This window comes from Mixophyes fleayi, chromosome 2 (assembly GCF_038048845.1).
Source record: "Mixophyes fleayi isolate aMixFle1 chromosome 2, aMixFle1.hap1, whole genome shotgun sequence".
NCBI lineage: Eukaryota > Metazoa > Chordata > Amphibia > Anura > Limnodynastidae > Mixophyes > Mixophyes fleayi.
This window is the reverse complement of record NC_134403.1, coordinates 91,421,320-91,446,391: the sequence shown is the minus strand read 5'-3', so window position 1 is coordinate 91,446,391 and position 25,072 is coordinate 91,421,320. Positions and strand designations below refer to the sequence as shown.

Genomic DNA, 25,072 nt, shown 5'->3' with positions numbered 1-25,072 from the left:
GTGTATTACAGGTGATTCCAGCAGTGTATTACATGATACCAGCAGTGTATTACAGGTGATTCCAGCAGTGTATTACAGGTGATACCAGCAGTGTATTACATGATACCAGCAGTGTATTACAGGTGATTCCAGCAGTGTATTACATTAGTGGGATGGATGCAGCCATAATATCACATAAATTAGCATCTCCCAGTGTGGGCGGGGTTTATGGGGACAGGTGACTGTCACTATAACCTCTGTTCCCACCTATACATCTACATACAGCGCTTATACTGCTTTACCGCAGACAACAACGTAACATAACCCGGTGTACCGCAGCTCGGTCTGCCGGAAACCTGCAGCCGTGTCCCTGTAGTATCCCCCCTACATTTGTGAATTGCATCTCAAGTTACGTCGGCATCTTACGGCAGTGCTGTGATTGGTCGCTCCAACACCAGGTGGCCTGGAGTAACCAATAGACCGCATCCGTGGTGGACTCCTCCCCCTTTGTGATTAGCATTCCCTGTTGCTAGGAGACGAGAGGAACCCACAGCCGCCACTACAGACAGGTATGGGGGAGATTGGACCGAGCCCGGTACCGGATCACGGGGGCAGAGACCGGCTGATCACACACTATGTTACGTAGTATACGGCTGTATACACGTGATGTCAGCTCCCCTTCCCCAGATACATAATGTCATAATTCCTCTTACAAAGACTAATTATTCCTAAATTGACAGGATGGGTAATTAGGGTAATTATATAATAATACTGGTAGTTATACTATTGTATCAACAGGAGTCTTCTTGTCGTTTCTAGTTAGTACCACTCATCTCTGATTGAGGGACTTTAGTACATAAGACCTTTAGCTGGGAACTCAGAGAGCTCAACCTGACCATTCCAGCCTACAGATATGTGTCTGCTCCTGAATTTGTTAGCACTGATCTTCTGACTAAATTAACATGGGCTGAAGTAACTGATATAAAAATGCTTCAAATCATTTATTGACCCAGGGTAAAGGTCGTCAGAAAGCGTAGTGTCAGGCAGGTGTTATGGAACACTACTTTCTCACCAGGAATCCGCAGGTTTGTAAAACCGTGATGATGCACCCAGTTAGCGTAATCTTAAAGTTAATAAGGAACGCTGTTCCCCTTTAACACCAAATCAATTTTTGCACATGGAATTGTGACAGGGAGAAAACACATTCCCCATTCACCTTCATATTACCTGACCCAGAGCCGTAACTTAGAATTCTAGCGCCTGCGGCAAGAAAGACAAATGCCGCCCCCTAACCCTCAATTTTAACCAAATGAGCCTAAAATATTCCTAAATTGCACTCATCATCATCATCACCATTTATTTATATAGCGCCACTGATTCCACAGCGCTGTGCAGAGAACTCACTCGCATCAGTCCTTGCCCTATTGGAGCTTACAGTCTAAATTCCCTAACACACACACACACACATTCAGACAGACACAGACTAGGGTCAATTTTGATGACAGCCAATTAACCTACTAGTATGTTTTTGGAGTGCGGGAGGAAACCGGAGCACCCGGAGGAAACCCACGCAAACACGGGGAGAACATACAAACTCCACACAGATAAGGCCATGGACGGTAATTGAACTCGTGACCCCAGAGCTGTGAGGCAGAAGTGCTAACCACTTAGCCACTCCCTTCTGCGCTGCACCCTGGGCGGTCGCCCCTGTCGCACAGTCCTAGTTATGGACCTGACCATCGGTGTCATCGCTTTGAAACGCTGCGGTTTCCTAGTCAGAAAATCTTGTGGATATATTTACTAAACTGGGTTTGAAAAAGTGGAGATGCTGCCTATAGCAACCAATTAGATTCTAGCTGTCAATTTGTTATTGTACTAAATAAATGACAGCTAGAATCTGATTGGTTGCTATAGGCAACATCTCCACTTTTTCAAACCCGCAGTTTAGTAAATATACCCCTTGGTGTTTAAAAACCCTGTCTGATGCTGGCCAAAGTCTGTGCTAAGTTCAGGAGCATTGAGATATCTGCCAGATGAAACATGTCAGGTTGATGTCTCAGGGAATATATATTGTTTGGAAAAATCAAAATTGTATTTCTAAAATCAAAATTTCTACATACAATAATAGCATATAAGGTCAATTACTTGAAAGATTTGATTCTACAGTCAGATATCCAAATTATGGTTATTTACTGCCGCTGACAGATACAATGAGTTTCTGTCAACAACTGTTCATAACGGAATGCAGTTGTGTGCAGAATTCTGCTTATTTGGGTTAACAGTTTATACCTGGTTTGCCCTACATAGTCTCTTCAGCTAAAATGACAAGTCATCTGTGCATACAGATTATATGTTTTCACGTAATCATATAAAGGAAATAAAGGATCCATACTATAGAACCCATTTAAGTAATTGTCCCTGTACACTTTTGTCCAAATAATATCTTGAAAAGAATTCTATTATGGAACGCAAAGCTGTGAAAGCAAAAACATACTTAGATGAGTATCAGCTCATATCAAGATGGGTATCAGCTCATATCAGCATTATTCTAAAGCACTTAAGCATTTTAAGCATTGCATGCTCTGTATTGAAACCTGAATAGCTAGGCCAGTGCTTTGACTAAATAATTCAGATGCTATAAAGCATTGTGCATGCTCGTCTATGCTAAGCAAAAAACACATTACAAAATGAACTTGCCCTTATAAGTATGTCCTATGTACAGCATTTGTTTAGTGTTTAACCAGTCTTATATCAGTAAATCAGAAGATAAGAAGTGTCTGGAAATTAAGGGGCCTACTTATCAAGCCCCTAATCCGAACTGATGTTTTTGGGGGACTACCGCAAATTTAAATACCCCCTCAGTTTATAACTAGGGGATCGCAGGAGATATCAGAGATATCTGCTGCTGTCCCTCTGTTATCATAAGCAATAGTGGTCCCCATAGGTTCCTATATGGACTGCTAACAATCAAGTTCTAAAAATCAAACGCCATCTGAAGGCTATGGGGAGAGTACTACGGTAGAGGGATCTTAATTGATCTCTCCTCCCATGACTATTGCAAAGGTGGCCACTTTGCAATTGTGGCCATAGAAGAGATAGGAGATAGGTGTTTGCCGGGACAGCCGTTTTTCATGACTGTTGTCCTGATAGAACGCATTTAATAAACGGTCACGATCGTTCATTCATTATCATTGCAATAAGGAATGAAAATGACTGTGCCAAAAAAAGGCTAAATGTTAAATATGCCCCTTTGTGTTTATAGCACGTGTTACTATAAAACATAGAATAAGTGGGACTAACAGCAGAAAGTCAGTGAAAAACACAGATGAATGGACTCTTGGTTGAGTGATCATTATGTTTTGACCATAAACCTGAAGGCCGTAAGATAGACACACATAGGCTGATCCTGGCACATGGATCATGCAAAGGATCACAGTCTAGTTTGGCAGACTGAACCATGTCAAATTGTACAAGATCTGGCTATTTGTCAATTTGGCCAAGCGCTCTTATCACTTGGGGCCTGGGATTGATGACCACAAACACAGGAGAAATCTAGTTTTGGACCATTTCCTGATTTAGCGGTGTCTATGGCCATCTCTCTATCTACCTTGTGGTTAGACTTTGAGAGGACACAGGTATGTTTACCCCCGTGATATAGGCACTGCAACTGGCAATCAGCTGAACTTACAGCTGTGTATGTAATTGTCTATCTCAATTTATAAAAACTTAACTTCTACTAAATGATTTTAGCTACCGTAATACTTGTGTAGCCGGCTGTCTGTGGTGTACTTCTGAATCTATAGTTGTTGAATCATAGGTATTGTATATAAACAACTAATAGTAAATGTAACTCTGCATACTCTGTTTTCTGCTCTGCTATAACACACCTTTATTTATAACATCAGGAATTCTTACCAATTGTTTCCCATTGTGTGTTTAAAACAAACCTGCAATAATAATATAGCTCCTCATTAGTGTTCTGCTTGAATAATAATATTAACAGTAATAACACATTAGTGTTGACCTAATTAAATTAATTCAATCCACATGCTGTGCACTTTCTCCTCTTTTGTCTCAGAAACGGCCACCATGCCTAAGAAAGGTGGAAAGAAATCGGGCAAATTAAGCCGTATGTCTGAAGAGGAGCGTTTACTGTACATGCAACAAAAGATGCTGGCAGAGGAGGAGCAGAATAAGAAGAAAGAGGATATGTTGATGCAGTTTCTTAAGGTACTGGATACATCATCATCATCATTTATTTATATAGCGCCACTAATTCCGCAGCGCTGTACAGAGAACTCACTCACATCAGTCCCTGCCCCATTGGAGCTTACAGTCTAAATTTCCTAACACACAGAGAGAGAGAGAGAGAGAGAGAGACTAGGGTCAATTTTGATAGCAGCCAATTAACCTACTAGTATGTTTTTGGAGTGTGGGAAGAAACCGGAGCACCCGGAGGAAACCCACGCAAACACAGGGAGAACATAAAAACTCCTCACAGATAAGGCCATGGTCGGGAATGGAACTCATGACCCCAGTGCTATGAGGCAGAAGTGCTAACCACTGAGCCACCGTGCTGCCCCTAATACATAACATCTCATACTCATAAAACAGGAACAGCGGACCCATTCCAGAGCCAGTGGCCTAAATAAGAACTGTTCATGATAACGTTTTATCCTTTTGGCAAAAATTACAAAATATATCCCATGTATAGGTAGGGTTACTTCTACTTAAGTTAGCAATATAAGAAACGTATATGGTTTATTGTATATACATAATGTTGTTCTATATATATCTGTGTACATCTAAGTGTCCACATGGTGATGGCATATTGGGAATACTCCTAACCTATGAATTGATTGAGCACCTTTCCTTTCTGTTTTGGATAATCACCCTAACTTGTAAGATGTATGACATGTTACCAGTAGTCCCACCACCTGATTTATATAATCACTCACAAAAATATTATTGTATAGAATTTTAAGATTGTTCCCCTGAATTGCAGGCTTTAGAACAGGCCTGGACAACCTGTGGCTTTCTACTACAAGTTCCAGCATGCTTTGCTAGCTGATAGCTGGCAGGGTAATGCTGGGACTTGTAGTTTCACAACACCTAGAGAGTCACAGGTTGTCCAGGACTGCTGTAGAAGATTCCCTGAGCATTACTATAGTAAGGAGACTCTACCGCTGTCAGAGCTCTCTTCTATTCTGCACTGAGACCTTGTGACCATATTATGGCAGCTTGAAGACAACTTTTTTCTACTCCTGTAAACATTGACCAGTAAACAATAACATCCAGCTGGGTGTCCCAGCAGTTAAAACTGGTATCATTTGTTGGGGGCAACTTGGAGATAAATCTGGAAAACGAGTGGGCCAATAACCTGCATGTATGTGCAGACATTGGCTGACCACCCTTAATCGGTACTCACGTCATCTGTTACAACTATCAAATGACTGGATCCATCCAGATTGGTAAGTTGCTTGATCACACACAGATCTAACTGTTCAACACTCAGGCCAAGTGACTGGATCTGTCTGTTTGTTGGGAGCTTGTACGGACCGATGCTGCCACGCGCTTGCAGAACCTGATCAGTGTCTGATTGGCCAGAGATGTAGGTGACCAAATTGGATGAGAACCATCCGGATCACTTTTGCTTTGAACGGGGTCTGTTCTGAATTTACCAACATGCCCAGTAATAAGCTGGTCCATTTTGATTGGATTATTGGGCATTGTGATTTTCAGGCAACACCAGCTGTACCATTGGGCCAACTGTCAGCATCATTTTGACTAGAAAAAAAACCCCTGAGGTTATCTGACATGGTTATTAGTAACGATGATTGAGACACAAATACAGTAAGACAGGGAGGGATCTTCTTGACGGATTTCTTGCAAGAGAAATTGTGTCCTCTATTTTCTGACTATAATCTTTCTTTCGGCTCTTCAATTGTTTTTGTTGGAGAAAGGAAAGTTACACCATATTTAGTTAGTATTGGATGGATTTTATTTTTAATGATGTAGCATTGAAATTGTGAAAAGACCAACATTGAACAAAGAGCTTGAATTATTTATTAGGTTTTAGGCTTTGCAGTTTTTGTTTCACTATAGTCAGTTGTATATTATGTCTTGTGGTGGGAAATGATTGCAGGGCTGGTCGGTGTTTATGGTGGGAAGCACCATAAACACTGCATGATGCAATCTCCTTTTCTTTGTGTGTGTTATAGCTGCAGTAGTCTTGAAGGGCTCCCGTTCAGTTGATTGATTGTGTTGTTGGATTCTCCACCACCAATACATCACCATTGCCATCTGTTATTGCTGTGAACATAAGGCCCCACCATGCTTGTAAATGAGACTCTTCCTGGATCCATCAATGGGCCTCATGCAGAGTTAAATGTGTGTGTCTTGTTCTTGCACAAAATACACAACAAGCATGCACACAAAATAGACTTTCACTTCCATCCGTATGCAGACCTTCATCATCATCATCACCATTTATTTATATAGCACCACTAAGTCCGCAGCGCTGTACAGAGAACTCACTCACATCAGTCCCTGCCCCATTGGAGCTTACAGTCTAAATTCTCTAACACACACACAGACAGACAGACCGACAAACAGACATAGATGGACAGACACACAGACTAGGGTCAATTTGTTAGCAGCCAATAAACCTACCAGTATGTTTTTGTTGTGTGGGAGGAAACCAGAGTACCCGGAGGAAACCCACGCAAACACGGGGAGAACATACAAACTCCACACACGTATAGGAATTGAACTCATAACCCAGCGCTGTGAGGCAGAAGTGCTAACCACTTAGCCACTTGTGACTCCTTATGTTTAGAGAGGTGGACCAGGAGGAGTGTACAAGCACTAGAGTACAGTAAGGGCGTGTTCTTCAGTCCTGGGGTTAATTGTATCAAATAGTGAATTTTGCAAATCGCCGATATCTGGCGAATTTTGCATGGTAAATTTAAAGCGGCAATAGCTTTAAAGGCAAGTTTTGCCTTTTAAAGCCATTGCCGCTTTAAATTTAAAATGCAAAGTGGCCAGATATCGGCGATTTGCAATAATTGTTATTTTGATACATTTACCCCTGAACACATACACACCTGTTAGGAGACACCCTTTTAATGATACCGATCGGCAGCATTAGCTAGACGCTTCTCATTTGCTGCCTTCTGATTGGCTGATTGAGGATTACCTCCTTCAGCTGATTGTACTTAATTAGTTTGTGTTGTGGTTATATATGTGTCTGTTTGCATTTCTTACTATTGCGTCTTACAACCATTGTGCCAAAGAAGCATAAGATTCTGATCAAACTTCTTAAGGCAACAACTGTTGGGATGTTTCTAATTAATCACTATTTGATTGCTTGAGTCAAATTAGATCATTTAATTAGTAACACTGCAAGCACATATTAAAAGAAAAATACATTTTCTTAAAGCTACCTCCAGAAACAACCACTACTTACCTGCTTGTGCCTTCGCACTGGAAGCACGGGCTTTCACTTCTATATTGGTAAACAATAGAAAAATAATAATGTTCCAGGCGAAGGCTGTAGCAGGGGTTACCCCGCATCAGTCTTCACTGGCCCAGGAGCTTTGTTAAATAGGGAGAATCCCAAAATGCATTTTCTCATGTTGATAAATAGAGCCCTTAATCTACTTGTTCTACTACTTTCAAGCTTTATAATTATGTCCCCTTGCACAGGACAAGCTTGCTAAAGAGGAGCATAGCAGCACTATTAACCTGAACAAGCTGAATGTACAGTGGCGGGCAGTACTGCGAGAGGTGAAGGCCAAGGAGCTGCGTGAAGACATAGAGGTTCTCAGTCAGACCTTTGAAAGAGTTGTGGATTGCAAGAACAATGTCATCAAGGTGAGCAAGTGATGTTTGGTCTAGACACCAGTTGAGCTGGTTGGGGCGGCGGGTGGGGGTTCTGTTGGAAGATTTCCTTTATTCATCGGTCTGGAGAGTAATTGGCAGATATTTGATAGTCTGCTACACTTGAATAATAAGTCCTTTTACAGAGTAAATTGGTGGTCATTCCATAGATGGAAACTTTCCTGGGTTGGCACCAATAGCCTACAACATTATTTATAGGTTTGCAGTATACCTTCCCTCAAGTCTTAATTTTCTTATCTTATGACATTGGTTCTCAAACTTTCTGGTATCATGACAACCATTGTTGTCATGATACTGACAACAATGATAAACTAAATATAAAAAAGCCAGAATCTTAGCTAAAATATAGTATGTATGTACTCCTAATCCTAAAGATTTTCACCAGTACTCAAAATTCCTGTGACCTACACATGATTCCTGACACACTGGTTGGGTATCAATGGCTTAAATAGATAATGTACTAGACCCTTTTCTTTGCTGAAAATAAGCAGTTTGTCTTCATAAGTGTATAAACTGTGCCTCTTCCTGTGGCCGCCATTAAGCACTGGTGAAAATGACAAGATTCTATATTCATTGCGCACCCCACAAGACCAAATGCAACATTATAATGTATCCCAAAAATATGTACATAAAGTACTGTATAATTATCACACACAATAGCAAATAAAATTATAGTGCTTTCTTTAAAGATTTGTTTAGTTGATAGTCTGGGGCATTTACGCCAACAAAGATATTTTATTTAGCGGACCAATTTGTGCATGATAGTGACCCTCTTTGGATCATTAGATGATGTATTTACACAGATGGCTGTATGCATTTATAGTGCCTTGGGTCTGGTACTGTCTGCTATACAGTCTGCACGGTTGCAAATGTAAAAGGTCCCATCAAAGCACAGTGTACAGCTCCCCCCTTCGTGAAATGAATAATTCCCAATTTCTTCCAAGCCGTGGCTCCTATCACTGTCATGCAGGTCTTAAATAACTCATAAAGGGGGACATCAGCGCTCTCTTTATTTCAAAAGTCATAATTGTGTAGTTTGTAATATCAAATACATTGGTATATTGCACTTTAATGCTGGCAAGGTGCAGGTTGTGCACTTAGATCAGGCCTGTCCAACCTGCGGCCCTCCAGATGTTGAGAAACTACAAGTCCCAGCATGCCCTTCCAGCTATCAACAGGTTGTCTACTGGCAAAGCATGCTGGGACTTGTAGTTTCACAACACCTGGAGGGCCGCAGGTTGGACAGGCCTGACTAAGATTAAGCGAGCAGCATTCCATTGAAAGGAGCTTGATAACGCCACCTCACGGGAGCTTGATAACGCCACCTCAGGGGAGCTTGATAACGCCACCTCAGGGGAGCTTGATAACGCCACCTCAGGGGAGCTTGATAACGCCATCTCGGGGGAGCTTGATAACGCCACCTCGGGGGAGCTTGATAACGCCACCTCAGGGGAGCTTGATAACGCCACCGCACGTGAGCTTGATAACGCCACCTCAGGGGAGCTTGATAACGCCACCTCAGGGGAGCTTGATAACGCCACCGCACGTGAGCTTGATAACGCCACCGCACGTGAGCTTGATAACGCCACCGCACGTGAGCTTGATAACGCCACCTCAGGGGAGCTTGATAACGCCACCTCACAGGAGCTTGATAACGCCACCGCACGTGAGCTTGATAACGCCACCGCACGTGAGCTTGATAACGCCACCTCAGGGGAGCTTGATAACGCCACCTCAGGGGAGCTTGATAACGCCACCTCACAGGAGCTTGATAACGCCACCGCACGGGAGCTTGATAACGCCACCTCAGGGGAGCTTGATAACGCCACCTCAGGGGAGCTTGATAACGCCACCTCACGGGAGCTTGATAACGCCACCTCAGGGGAGCTTGATAACGCCACCTCACGGGAGCTTGATAACGCCACCGCACGTGGGCTTGATAACGCCACCTCACGGGAGCTTGATAACGCCACCGCACATGAGCTTGATAACGCCACCTCAGGGGAGCTTGATAACGCCACCTCAGGGGAGCTTGATAACGCCACCTCAGGGGAGCTTGATAACGCCACCTCATGGGTGAAAAATCTCTATAAACCCATGCAGGAACAGAAATGTTTAAAGTTTCTACCAACCCACACTGTGCAAGTTAAAAGGCTAGAAATGTGTTATATCCCATAGGGTAGTGTTAATTTCATTAGCTTTGTAGATTATAAAGTGGCATTATATTACAGTGATGTAGTCTTTAAAACATAACATATACAGTGGAGCTGTGTTCACATGAATACATTTATCTGCGTATGTCTTCAATACACTTCTTGAGCCATATGGTCTCTAGTAATTCTCATAAATAATAAAGATATAAGGACCAGGGGCTAGGGCGCAGGGGGGCTTCTGCTCCCCTCTCCCCCCCCCAGGCTGGTCTCATAGTGGGCTACCTAGGCCTATCCAAAAGAAGAAGGTACTTCTGGGAATTTCTATGTCAGAACGTTTAGTTAAGAGAAGTGTGTGTTTTGCTTTCAGTCACTAACAAAAGATGTAGAGGAGGCGGAGGAGCAGTACAACCATGAGCTGCGCAGTCACCTGCAGAACATTGACCAGCTGTTGGAGCTGCAGACCGAGCGCCTCCATCTGCTGCAGGAGGAGTATCAGCAGGAGCTGGATACTGTACACAGAGAATTTGATACAGAGAGGTTTGTATTTTGGTCAGAAAGATACGCACACATTACAAGGGGTGTTACCCATAGCTGCCAGACAGACATGTGCTTTCGTTCTCTAAAGCGCTCTAGAAAAGTCTGTTCACATCTGATCTGTCCATGTATGCACTTTACTTGCTCAATTTACTACATGGTTGTTAACCATGTAGTAGAGATGAATAGATACATTCTTCCAAGACATTGTCCACCATACTCCCCTACTCTCATGAATTTCCTGTAGTTCTCCCAGGGCTCCGGGGAACCAGGCCCTTCTCACAGATGTGTATGCAATTTCCCGCAAACTGCACCATTTTTGCCCCGCCCCTTAACGTGATGACATGTTTTTGGCACCACACACCCGCACTTGCAACTTGACTTCCCCTCTGGGATCTCTCGGAGGTTGGGTCTTTAAGTATGTTCTCCATATGTGTTTTTGACAGCACACACACATTCTTCACAGATGTTCTCTGCACCTCGTAGGCATTTTCTACACTGCATAATCACTCTTCCCTCTGGACCAGCCCCAACATTAAATTAATTGCATTAACATGTAATAAATAGGCCTGTCTCTCCGCATCCAACCCGTGTCATATTAATAGCAATCAGGTTTTCCCAGTGAGCCCTGACATTAAACGTGTGGACGTGTTGACCCCACCCTCCCAAGTGGCACACACAGCTTTGGCAAAAGCATGTGTAGCGCTAGTAGCCTATAGGTATGTGCGGATCAATAGGAAGCTACTGTTCCGTGCAGTCAATCTATGCTGCACACAATTCTGCTCTCATGGGGCTGCACGTGGGGATGGATACGCCCCCACCTAATTGCCATTGCTGTTTGTGCACGGAAGGCCGTATTTTTCACACACATTTGCCAAACTATATAGCAGTTTTTCACAGATGTTAGCAAAACTGCATAGGTATTCTCTACATTACATAATCATTCTCCAGCCTGAGTAAGAGTACTTCACACATGTTCTTTGCACTGATCATTCCACACTGGATAAACTTTCTTGTCACGCCCAAGAGATGCTACCTGCTGGTATTGGCACTGCTGAAACTGGAGGCGGAGAGCCTAACGTGCCCCTGGTCTTCACCAGGGACCCCCGCAATGATATATGGATTTGGCTGCTAGGGACGCGCATGTCGCGGTTCTCCAGTACAGCTGCCAGCGAAGTAGAAGTAAAATGGTCAGGTAATCCCAGTCAGAACCAAGCGGACAAAGGCGGTTCCAAATCGAAATTCAGGATGAGCGTCAGGAAAACAAGCCAAGGTCAGAAACCACGAGAATAAGGCAGTAAGGGTCAAGCAGAGTGTAGTCAGGAAACAAGCTGAAGTCAGTAAGCAGGAACTGAGAGATATACACAGGAGATACTGCAGTAGAGGTGGGACCTAATACTCTGGCACCATGAGGGCGACAGAGACCTCCATTTAAATAGAAACGACCAGGCACTAATTACTGCTGGCGGTGCCGTCACCAGCCGCCGCTAGGTCCGGGATCGCGTCCCGTTGCTAGGACGTGCATACGCTCCTCTGTCGGCCGGGCGGCACCGAGACAGACGGCCGTCCCGAAGTAAGTGCGGAGGGACAGCGCCTAACATTTCTACAGATATTCTGCACGGCTACAGAATTTTCCAGAGTTTACATTTTCCAGAGCATGTAGACAGTCTCCGCACTACATAGACACTCTGTACACTGCATGGACATTATATACACTATGTAGTAAACCTCTGCTCTAAAAATTCCTCATTGACATTATCTACACTCAAAAAGGGTTCCCCACTTCCCATAAATGATCACTGTGTGGGATATGTGTTCTCCAGCCTACAGTTAATTGCTTAAAATGTGATACAAGCTACATATAGCATTCTGCAAGATATTGCTCACTTTGTGACAACAGAAGTTTGACAGATTGAGTTGTGTTTATATGATGCACCTCTTTTATAAAATGAACCTGTCATTTACTGATAGTTAGTTAAATTAGTTATTTCTGCAGTGGAAATGATCAGCAAGTGTTTTACTTGTCTTGGGCTGCCACCTAGTGGGGAAATGGCTTAATTATGAATAAAGGAACTTGCAGACAAGGTCATATATATATCAATGGGGAAATTTACTGAGGTGCAGCACAAAAGTAATTTCTTCTTTAGTGATGACCTATTTTTTGTGCATTCATATGGCCATGTGCAATGGTTAATGCAATAAAATGACAATTATTTTAGAGGATTTTGTAGGGAGCAAAATGTTGCTCCTTCTGATGGGAAGAGCTGGCCATATATGGACAGATTGTGGTTTATGCTGATTCCAGGCTTGCTGCACTGGTTTGCCTGACTTTGTGCCCACGTTCAAAAACTAGGTTTTGTTTTGAGGGATGAGATATTCTGTTGAGCCGCAGGTGGTGGAGTCTGCATTTTTAGAGGTGTTCCTGGCTTTCTAGGTGTCTGCAGAGCCTCTTTGGAAATACAAAATTGACCCTCCCTGAAAATGACTTTGAGATATTGGCGTCTATTTAAAGCAATTGAGCAATTAAAACAGAAAAAATTAACAAAGATGGAAAAGTGGTCAGGATGTGACTGGCCAGATTGATCTACTTTATATCCACAGTGCAGCATGCATTGATGAATAACACATACTTGCCTAGGCGACATCCGGGAGAGGGGCGTGACTAGAGGTCTGGAGGGGTGGGGCCAAAATAATGTGATTCAATGTGCCCCGCCCCCTCCCGCCCACGAGTAAGATGACATTTTCGCAGGGGACGGGACCAAAATGACGCGTTTCTCTGTGACTCGCGTCATCTTATCAAGGGAATTGCGGGATGCGGGAGAAATGCCAGCTCTCCCGGGAGACCGACCCGAATTTCAGGAACCACCCAGGCTTTCCGGGAGAGTAGGCAAGTATGGAATAACATTACATGTAACTGTCATTTCCTACTCAGAAAGATGATCATTGAGCAGAAGGAGAAGGAGATGTTGTATCTACAGAACGTGATGCTGGCCATGGAACAGAATACTTTTGAGAGTGAGAATGAAGCTAAACAAGAATTCCAGAGTATGAGAGATGATGTAAAAAACAAGGTAATTCCACTGATTCTAGGCAGTTATATGGGTTCTACAATCTGAGCTGAGGGGGAGGGAGCTGCCATGTTGACCTATGTTTCATCAGAGAGCCACAGAAAAACAACTACAGCCTATGCTTAGAACATGCACTTGTGTGTGTCAGATTATTGTACTCTGTTTACTCATATTGGGCCTTTGTCTGACAGAGCTTGGAGGAGAAACATTCACTACGTGTGGTTCTGGAAGGCACCGTAGAGGATCTGTGGAAACAGTTTCAGCAAGCCCTGAAGAACTACACGAACAGCACAGAGGACCGTAAGATCGCATTTGAAACCTTGAAAGCAAAAGATGAGAAAAGTTCTGACGAAATTGGTTACCAGATGAAAAAGCTTCAGAAGATGCAGGTACCGTGATCTGCAACCTAATATTCTTATCACATGTACAAAGTAACAAAAATATACAATATGAAAATTCAGTCCCTGCCCTCAATCTGATTTCCCTGCCATTTACAAGAACACACACCAGGGGGTAAATGTATGAAGCTCCGGGTTCTTCAACACCCGCGAGTTCGGCGTCTTCAGCGCTTAAATTTAAAGCGGCGCTGCCTTGTAAAGGGATGTTTCCCTTTACAAGACAGCGCCGCTTTAAATTTAAGTGTTGAAGACGCCGAACTCGCGGGTGTTGAAGAACCCGGAGCTTCATACATTTACCCCCAGGACTAATTTACTGCACGGTCATTTAACCTACTACTTTTCTTTGGACTCTTGGAGGAAACTGGGGCTCATGGAGGAAACCAGTGCAGACACCAATAGAACATACAAACCCCACACAGATAGCAACCTTGTCAGACATTAATCTGTGGCCCCGTGTAAGAAACAGGACAGAACCGACATGGACCCCCCCCAGAAATTTTTTTAAAATAAATGACCAATACACCAGTCTGTACACCCACCAAAAAGCCTGACACCAACCTGTATCCCCAGAAAAAAAAACCAGAACATGCCAGCCTGTGTTTCCAGGAAAACACATTTTACGACAGCCTGTACCTGCAGGAACAGAATAATACACGCCAGTCTGTGGCCTCTAGAAAGCTTTGCATGCTGTGCATCACAAGAGCAGTACATAATACGCAGGTCCGTATTCAACAAGGAGCGGACCTGAAGATGCGCCTGTTGATGAATACGTCTGCGCTGCTCTAACAGACAATACACTGCAGGATACGTCCAATACATGTGTAGAATATCAAGTCACAAAAGAACACACAGAAAGAAAAACAACAACAACAAAAAAAACAATGTCACCTGTTAATAATATAGCCATTAATGACAAAACATTAAAAAAATAAAATAAAAAAAAAGGGTTTTTTTCTTTCATAAAATACATTTATTAGGATGTAATTGACTACTATACATAAAAAAACAACCATTTTTACACTTGCTCCTGATTGCAAACACATGTTCTAGCATACACAGCCGTCATCACTAGTAATCAGCACTAACACCTGACCTGTAGCTGGTGCAAGTGATACGAGTGAAAAACACGTACCTTTGAGATGCCCAAAGCTTGAATGCGTGCACTGGAGCTTGGCGCACCCTTACTGTACATTGACTATGCGCATACACCCAGTCCCCTCCCCATACCGCCCTTCAAATCATCAGTTGTAGTAAGGGTCCTTTGTACTCGACGATGCATTGGATGTTCTGCATTCTCTGGCGTATAGTTCGGTTCTGGGCATGCGCAGAGTAATTGTGCACAAAATACGCAACATATCGCCTTAAACTGAATGAATCAGACCCACAGGAACCTCTCGTGTTCCTATAAGAAACCTTGTTTTATGATGTCACTGGAGTTTCCTGCGGCTCCAGCCATGAAAGTGGTAATAGAGGTGCACAGCCCTGAATATTGTGTCTACAAAGACTAAATGCTGAGAACCAGTCCTAATGGTTACCCGTTGGAGCACTGGTGGTGAGACTGTCATCACTGCAAGAGAAGGGGGAAAACAAAGCAGCGGGACTTTCTCCATTTTCTAGTCTATCTGGTGGCTGGGATTTGTCCCACCCTTGTCTAGATAGACTTGCAGCTTGCTGCCCTCATACAATGCAAGGATTTTACCTGTATGAACTATTATTTTGCTACATGTTGTTTCTGCAAATAACCCTTCTCCGCCAGAGCTTAGTTTTTTTTATAATATTGGTTTGTACTTTTCCATCAGGAGTCAATAGCAATCCTGAGAAATAAGATTGCAGCTCATGCTCGTGAAAGTGAGAAGCAGAACCTGCAACTGCGGGAGAATAAGGAAGTGGTGCACAAGCAGTTCCAGAAACTAAAGTCTCAGATGAACCAAGCTAGAGCTGCAGATCACAGTAACCTTACCACTCTGACTCTGCAGAGCAATGCTACGCTCAAGGAACTGAAGAGAGTTATAGACAAGGTATCTGTATCACCCAATTCATACATATTCTAGTAGTATTCAAATCCCACCCACATATGTGTGTTCTTTAAATGCTATGTCTATTGGACATATCAGGTAAAGCAACCAATCAGATTCGAGCTATCAATTTGTAGAATGTACTAAATAAATGATAACTAGAATCTGATTGCTTGCTAAAGGCAACATCTCCACTTTTTCAAACCCGCAGTTTAGTAAATATACCCCTTAATATCACCCCAATTTTGAACAAGAGTGACTGTGTGAAAAAGCAGCATCAATTACAAATTTATAAATAATATATACACTAATGGCACAGTTTGTTTTTCTTTTAAATAAATGTTTATATTCTGCTCTACGCCAGATCACTTAAAATGAATATTAATTCACTCAAAACGTAACCAGGGTCACAGGAACCAAGTAATGGAAATTGAGGAAGTCGGAAACATGCTGCATGGGTTGGGGTAGAGAGAAGATGGTGCTATAGTAAGAACAGTCCATCCTCTGCTCTTTATATGCTGATTGCCTGACACTACATGCCAGGCTCACTGCATGGAAATGATTTGATGGGTCTCCAGACCTGGGTTTCCATTCATCTTTACTGCCTCTCTAATGAACTACTGTTGTCGTTGATTTGTTAGGTACCACAGTGCTCCGCAGCACCCGACAGTGGGGAAACCAGTAGTAAATAAAGAAAGGACATAAACAGTAGATAAAATAAATGCAGACATGAAAACACAGGGTATGAAGGGCCCTGCTCATGAGAGAACTAATAGGAAAAGGGCATAGCTGAGACAAGAGAAGTGAGTGTGGTTCAGTGCTCCTGAGGGTGTCCCAGTGTGAGTGATACATAGTAGTTGGCAGTAACGTAATCTCTAATAAAGGTTTGGTTCTTCAGAGAGTAACTTATGGGCTATAAGTAACCAATCAAACCAACATGTTCGTGTCGCTGATTCCTCGGAGCGGCACCTGCGTTCCACCGTGGAACGCACTAGTCACTTCCGGTATAGCGTAAGCCAATTAGTGTGTAGTAGGCGGGGTCCCCGAGAACATCTCGCTCTCACCGGAGTCTACAGATTTAACCTACTCCAAGCCTCATCATACCAACTAACGGCAAGTAACACTAGATACAGTGGTTGGCTGCATCCCACTTGCGGTGCAGCTATAGGGCACATGTCATCGTGAACTATGATATCCACCCCTTGAATGTTTCACACTGACTCTCCTGGCAGCGAGGCGCCTACATTCTTATAATCCTATTTGGCTCTTGATTTACAAGAGCATTGGAATTGAAAAATAGGATTCATTATATTATGGACACAATTAGGAAGTTTCATCATGACTCCTGGGTTTAGAGTTATTTCATTCCGATGCCATTGACTGTTATTTGGACTTGGTTGGCTGTTAATGGATTGGTACACGTATTGCTCAATATTATCTTATGAACTTTAGGTTTTAATGCTATATATTTTGTATTCTATTTTATTATTAATTGCAACTGTTTTAATTCAATTTTATATGCTCTTACAATAAATTGGTATTTTAGTTTAACCTAACTGAGTCACCTCCATATGCACACATTAGCGTCATAGAGGTTAACGATAGAGGTAGTCCCCTACTAGTAGCTATATATTATAACCTCCAATACAAGATTTATTGCACTCCATTTAATAGTTACACACAAGTCAATGAGCGCTTGAGTTACAACTAAATATAACTAAATAGAGTTTCTGGAACAAATGGGGATTTGTTGAACTATTTGAGCTTGCGCCATCATAAAATGTTCCACTTTGTCCTGTATGCAGGGTGAGCATATCCTCCATGTGGCAGAGATGTGCCGCAAGCTGGAGACGGAGGAAGAGAAGGTGCTGCCGTTCTACCCTTCTACCCTCAGTGATGCAGAGAGAGAGGAGGCTGAGAGAGCCAGCATGGAGAAGCCTACTGAGCAGTTGGCACTGGTGAGCACGGGGGGCACCATACAGTATTTCCATGCATGTTGTATGATGTGAATCATCATCAATATTTCACATTCCTAAGGGCTTGTTCACACACGTGTGCTGAAGAGTGATGTGCGTGGAGGGCAGTAAACATGCAGTTTTACTACACCACATGTTCAGCCCCCATGTGTGACCAAGCCTGTAGTCTCTGCTTAGTTGTGTGTTACATTAGTAGATACTTAACTTTGTTTAAATTCTTTGATCTCTCCCATTCAGTTAATTCAGGACTACACCGCACTGGATCAGTTCTGGAAACGGTACAATAAAGTTCTGCTTGAGCGCTGGGCATTGGAGCACGAGAAAGTGGTCCTGTCCCAGGATAACCAGAAACTCCGCATTTTGTTGAAGCAGTACCTGGATGGCATCTCTGTGAGCGACGAGGTCCTCAGCCAGCACAACTCGCTGCTAGTTCTCAACAACCGCAGCAATCTGCCCCAGAAAGCTCCGCCACAGGTTCCTGTCACTGACAAAAGGGTGCAGCGTCCTGTCCATAACATCATTGAAGCTGCTCATGTAGTCAGCCGTACACTGTGACCACGCTAGCGCCCTGTGACTTGATGATGACTCTACTTGAAGGGAGGGTTTGTACAATTTACCCTATAAAACATCTGGGAAGCAGAGCAACGTTACCTGCATAGATCCCAGATATATTCAGTCTCTCTGTCCAGAGAACAGTTGAATGGTAGTAAATAAAAACAAAATAAAAAAATCTCCTTATTATTTGCCGTTTTGTGCACCAGAAGGAATTTTATTTCACAGATAAAATGTAAAGTAGAAACCATTACAGCCGCAAAATATATTTCCATTAATTTTTTTCAAATATAGTGCATAATATTTGTTTCATCCACGTTGATAGTGCAATTTTTCACCTTGGCAAAACCGTGTTTTGTTGAAGAGGAGGGCAAATGTAAAATGTGCAGACAGATTTAGAGTTGGGTGCGGATGTCAGAGCCATAACTAGGGTGGTGCGGGCGGTGCCGTCGCCCGGGCGCAAGCCCAAAGAAGGCGCAACAGCCGCCCGCTACCTAGCTCTGCTGCCAGTGTTAAGAAAAGCCTTTGACTTCCGAAGTGGAACGCATGTGCGTTCCACAGACAGGAAGTTACAAATACCGAACTTCCTGTCTGTGGAACGCACATGCGTTCCACTGCAGAAGTCAAAGGCACATCGTGAGTGAAAGGCTCCGCTGCCAGCGTTGGACTAGCTTGCGGGGGATGGGCGATGATTGATCAATCACTCCGCCCTCTTCACTGGTGGGGTGGAGGAGGCTGCCGTCAGCGTGGGGGGAGGCTGGGATATAGACTGCACTCTTCAGCTGTGCGCTGCCTTAGTTAGGCACAGCACGGCTATGTACTTTTTACAGGCACAGTCTTCTTTTGTTTACATGTGAATGCCCCGTCCCCGCTTCTGACCACATGTATCACAGGAGAGCTTCTGAACCTACTTCCTGACGGCACTATTATTGAGTGGCTTCATCTGAGGTGTGCTGGGGCGCGCTGTGCAGTAGAAGTGGAAGCGCTCAGAGGCTCCTTCAGAATGAATGGGTCACTGATGTGCAAGGTATGGTCCCCCCCTTTCCTTCCCTCCATGTTTGCCAGTCTGTCTTACTGCTGCTTGTACCCTAATTTGGTTTCTCTATCTCCCCCCCCCCCTGTCTCCCCTTTGTTTCTATAACAATGTCTTGAAATGCTTTGTATAAGCAGCAGTTATATATAAATGTTCAAACGTGTCATCTGAGATATACACAGTGTGCTGGGCATTTATAGATCAGTCAGAGTTATTTTTTGCATGCTTTAAATAGTCATTAGGGCAGAGAGTCGGTTGTTAATTTATTGGAATCCCACCACTATGTGTGTGTATATATATATATATATATATATATATATATATATATATACACAATTATACATATACAAATTCTTTCAGTAAAGTGCTAGACACACCCACATTAGGCTGGCCACACCCACTTGTCAAATGCCACTCCCACTTAGATGGGGGGCGCCGGTGCCTGTCTCGCCCAGGGCACCAAAATGTCTAGTTATGGCACTGGCGGATGTATCCTAGCTCAGCTCTAAATTGCAGTGTAAAAAGAAATCTGCCCAGTATTTGTGTATTACATGCCAACCACGCAGTATTTTCCATGCATGCAAAACAAAATTAAATTGCATTTACAGCTCTTGCATCATCAACATGGTTATACCACAGGATAACATATAGTTGTGAAATAAATGAATAAGCCTTTATTTCATACGTAGACATTGAGGATCTTTCAATGAAACTATATAAGGACTAAACTTAATACTGCATGATTAAATAAGGTTTGGATTTGCTGATAACTGTAAATGAAGCCCTCAATGTTTCTTTTCCTCTCTGTGATTAGCTCTATTTACTCCAAAGCAAATGAAACCATTTTGTCATAAATTATCTAATCTTAATATGTGCGTGTGTGACTTATAGGCAACACTTAAAAGTAGCACAATTTCTAAGGTACAAAATAGGTACACCCAGACAGTCAGTGCTATGGGCACTGATCGCTGCATTCATTCAGAGTTCTCCCATATGGTGAGCCCTGGAGAAGCGATTGTTCCAGGCAGAGGCATTGGGTGAGGATACGGGGTTCTGGACTTGGGAACCCCACAGCTATTTCAGTTGGGGGAGGGGAGTAGTTTTCAAAACATAAACAATAACCAGGGGTCATGTTTTCGAGCCATTATAGCTACACTAATTTTGCTTATTGAAAGCTTTGTAGACATATGGGCTCAATTAGCAAAGCCAAGAATAACTAAGTACTTTGGATACCCCCGTGAATTTTATATCGTCTTTCATAAGAGGTTTCTTTTGGAAGTCTATTGGAATAAATATCTCTTTATTTTATTTGGATCACTCAGGGGAAATGAGAAATAGGACAAAATATGTATGTAACCATGATTAATGCCTTTTATATTTTCACAGTTATAAGCCCACAAATAACCTCCTAAATGTATTTTGAAGGATCTGTTTATAGGCATATCAAATATGTATATCTTATTTTAGTTCGGTGCTCATAAAAAAGGTGTGAGAGGCACATTTCACTAGGGTGCGCACCCAGGGAAGTCTAGAGAGAGATACTTGGCGCTCGAGGGGCGTGTCTAGCACTATTTTCATGTCGCCAATCCCGTTCACCTGACTTACCTATGACCTGACCAGCCGGCTTCTGCTCTCTTCTCATGCCCATACTTCTGTTGTGCACGCTCTGCAACTTCCTTCTCATGGATGTTGGGAACATTACAGTATCCTCCCCCTCTGAGCAGATTTGAATTTTGGAAACCTAGAATGCTGGCTCATGTGCACGGCATTCTGGGGCTTCACATTTTTAGTGGTATTGGTGGCCACATAGCAGGGAGCTTAGTAAGCTCCAAGCTGTGTCCCACTGACACAGTACTCTGCTTATGCTGACTGTAACACAGTTCATCAGGCCCATGTTCATATTACGCAGAGTAGTGCCCCCAATTTCTACTATGCCAAATAGCAATGCCCCCAGTTCATGTGCCTCCATTCCAAGCAGAAGTGTCCCACAATTCATTTTATGCCACATAGTAGTGTCCTGCAGTTCATATTATGTTAAATAAAAGTGCCCCAGTTCATATTGTTTATTTGCTTATACAGCACCATCAATTACGCAGTGCTGAACAGAGAATCTAAATTCTCTAAACATGGGGCCTTGGTCAGGAATCAAACTCATGACCCCAGTGCCTTGAAGCAGAATGCTAACCACTGTGCCATGGTGCTGCACATAACAGCAGTTCCTAGTATGCTAAACAAGTGCCCCCCCCCCAGTTTATATTATGTCACACAATAGTGCCCCCCAGTTTATATTATGCTACACAGCAGTGCCCCTCAGTTGGTATTATGCCACACAGCAGTGCCCCTCAGTTGGTATTATGCCACACAGCAGTGCCCCTCAGTTAGTATTATGCCACACAGCAGTGCCCCCAATTTCATACACACACACATGTTTATGAAACACATATATTAATAAAACATGTAGGATCTATTTCCCTCTGTGCAACCTCTGGTGTTTCTGCATTAAGTCCAGACCTATCTAATTCCACAAAGGAACATGAGAGGAACTGCTGTGTCTGGGCATGCACAGGACCAACGTTTTGGCCATCTTACTATGTATTGCACCCACTTGAGAGAAGCAGCTGAATCGCTTCTCATTCAGCACTGTCTGGACCGCCTGTGCCTCCACAGTAATCTGGCTCTGCATTAGGGTGTGTCTAGGCACATCCAGTACACCCTGTGAGTGTGCCTAGGTAAAATACTTTATTATTATTGCTATTTAGGATTATTGTATATTTTTCCCTTTGCATTGATTATTTAAATGTATTTACTCTATTTTTATATCAGTAGCATGTACTAACATTACCAACTGGTACCATCTTCACCTGTTGGAGAGCATTTCTCTGACTTATTACATATCCAACAATATGTTTGTAGTTGGTAGCTAGCTAAGGGAGGGTGGAGGGATAAATGATAGCTAGATTCTGACCTCACTTACACTGTCTGCATGCAAGAGAATCAATAATTTCTTCTGATAATGGTTACATCTATCATATGTAGCGTATTTAATTTATTTGATTTTATTTGTTGACTTATATTGAAAATGTATACAATACTTTTTCAGCATGTACACAAAGTAAATACATTACTCTCCAAGTCAACCCATGTCCCTAATTAAGTAATAATTGAATATTCACCAATACTCAAATATACTGTCACACCTGATGATCTTTCTGTACCTAGACTGGGTTGTGTCTCTGGAGCCATGCTAGTGACTTTGTACACAAAGCTGGGAGGCCCGATTATGTTCCTTTGCATGTAACTGAAAGGACAGGTACAGGTGCTAATTAGACTAGCAGAGGAGACCAGGCAGGAACTGGATTGCAGACTGCACTGTCTGAGCTGGAACAATAAAAAAGACTGCAGACTGCTCAGGGGCGGGCTGGGCATGGGGGCATATGCCCTCCGGGCCGGACAACAGATTACTATTTTGGGCGGTGCATGAACCGGCCCAAGTCTCTATTATTTTGTGGCTGGCCCCTCCTCTGGGACCAGCCACCTTTCATCATTTGCTGCGGCCCCTCCTCCCCGTGGCTTGTCACATGTGACGCGCACCACGTAACAGGTGCCGCCCCATGTGGGAACTGTGAAGTGCCGCAGATGCACGGGTGGAATAAGGTAAGTGGAGGTGTTGATTTTGTGTTTGTGTGTGGGCAGTATATAAACTATAGTATGTGAGTGTGGGGGACCAGTATGTTAATATATGTGAGGGAAAGGGGGATCTTAATATAGTGTGGGAGGTAGGGTATTTAATGGTGGAGTGGGGGCTAATTAATGAGTGCTATTTTATTTGTGGTGATGGTGGGGCAATTTAATTTATTGGTGGGGCTATTTAACTTCATATTGGGTCTTATTATGGTTTGGGGCTATTAATTGAATCTGGGACTGATTTTGGTGAGGAGGGCTATTTATTGTAATTGTAAATATGAATAATAAATGCTGGTGATAGTTGTGGGAAATGGTTATATTAAACGTAAATGCTATTTTATTTATTGCTGGGGCTGTTTGAAGGGAGGGAAAAAGGATTGTGTATTAAATGGGAATACTATTAATTTAATGTTGGGGCTGGTTGGAGGGAAATAGATCTATTTAGCAAATGTGAATATCAGTATTTTAATGTTGGGGGTGGAGGGAGGCCTAATTCTACAACTTGTGTGCTACTGATTTAACACTGAGGCTAGTTGGAGTTTTCTAAATCTCATGTACCCATTTTTTTTTCCAAATAGGGCCTCCAACATTCCAGGATCCAGACAACCAGCAATTCAGCTAAAGTAACCAGCAGCCACAAGTGGTGAAAGTGACAAGAACAGGTAGGAGAGAGAAGGACAGTCTGCCAACTGTCCCGAATCTGGAGGGACAGTCCCCAATTTGGGTGACTGTTTCACTTAGGACAGTTGGGAGGTATGACCCGCTTCACCGTGTACTGCTCGGGAAGGCAGAACTGTGTGCACCTAACAGTAGTGCACACAGTATTGCCTGTGTATTGGTCTAAAATGATAACCATGCTACATCATGGGTTACCCTGTCGAAAGTGCCCAGGCCCTCCAGAGCTTTAATCCAGCTCTGGGCCTGGGCATAAAAATATATATATATATGGATTAAGCAACACTAAAATAGCCTCTTTTTATATAGATAAATATATATTGTACCAAAAACCACCCTTTAAGGATGGGCCACTACTTATGGGCCAGTGTGGTAAGCTTTATCCAGAAAACAATGCCGTGAGTATGTGGAGCAGCACTTACCCTAAACGGAGAAGGGTGAAGTCACTCTTCAATGTCTCTGCTAAATCCCGCAGTGTATTGTAGAACTGCCGAGTATGGTGTCAAGGAGATGGATAAGTTGCGGCCGCGACTATATCTAAGCTGCGCATGCAGCTATGAGTAAAACAGATCCTCTATACTGAGCGATAGATGAAATGAATGATGAGGCACAGTATGGGAAAGTAAAGGCGTGTATCCAACGCGTTTCGACCGATAGGCTTCCTCAGGGATAACTGGGTCTGCGATCATAATGTAAAGTTTAAATAGCTGCTCCACATATTCACACATTGTTTGTCCGTGAGACTCTGTTATACCATATTGTCCTACTTTGCATAGTTATGCTATGGCATTATCACATTGTTGACTCTTTGTTTAACTTGCTATGCTATTTCTACACTTGAGAACTAATTACAAGCAATACTTATTGCCTATTTGTATTTCTGTTCACACATTTAGTTACCAGTGTATATCTGTTTAATACATCTGTTACACCCGCACCTCTTGTCCGTCCTCTTCTTTGTGCCTAGGGGTTATTTATCCATTTTCTACAATAAATAATTATTGTTTGTTTTATCAACCCACCAAGTCTGTCATTCTTCTTTTATCCCAAACGAACCCTTTTTGGGTCTGAATGATGTCATTATTGTTTGTTTATACTGTGTA

General features: G+C 43.0%; 1 protein-coding gene across 2 annotated transcripts; it reads left to right on the top strand.

Moving 5' to 3' along the window:
* The first annotated feature begins 466 nt into the window (after positions 1–466).
* DRC2 (dynein regulatory complex subunit 2) lies at positions 467–18,768 on the top strand. Of its 2 annotated transcripts, none has more exons than XM_075199641.1 (9): positions 467–548; positions 4,058–4,209; positions 7,687–7,854; positions 10,402–10,571; positions 13,501–13,639; positions 13,828–14,025; positions 15,834–16,052; positions 17,855–18,007; positions 18,263–18,767. In XM_075199641.1, exons 2-9 carry the CDS (start codon positions 4,069–4,071, stop codon positions 18,578–18,580), a joined length of 1,506 nt encoding a protein of 501 aa, XP_075055742.1. In that variant the 5' UTR covers positions 467–548; positions 4,058–4,068; the 3' UTR covers positions 18,581–18,767. The 2 variants fall into 2 exon arrangements, with proteins under 2 accessions (XP_075055742.1, XP_075055741.1); XM_075199640.1 differs by lacking the exon at positions 467–548 and adding an exon at positions 597–724 and having other exon boundaries at positions 18,263–18,768.
* The last annotated feature ends 6,304 nt before the right edge of the window (positions 18,769–25,072 follow it).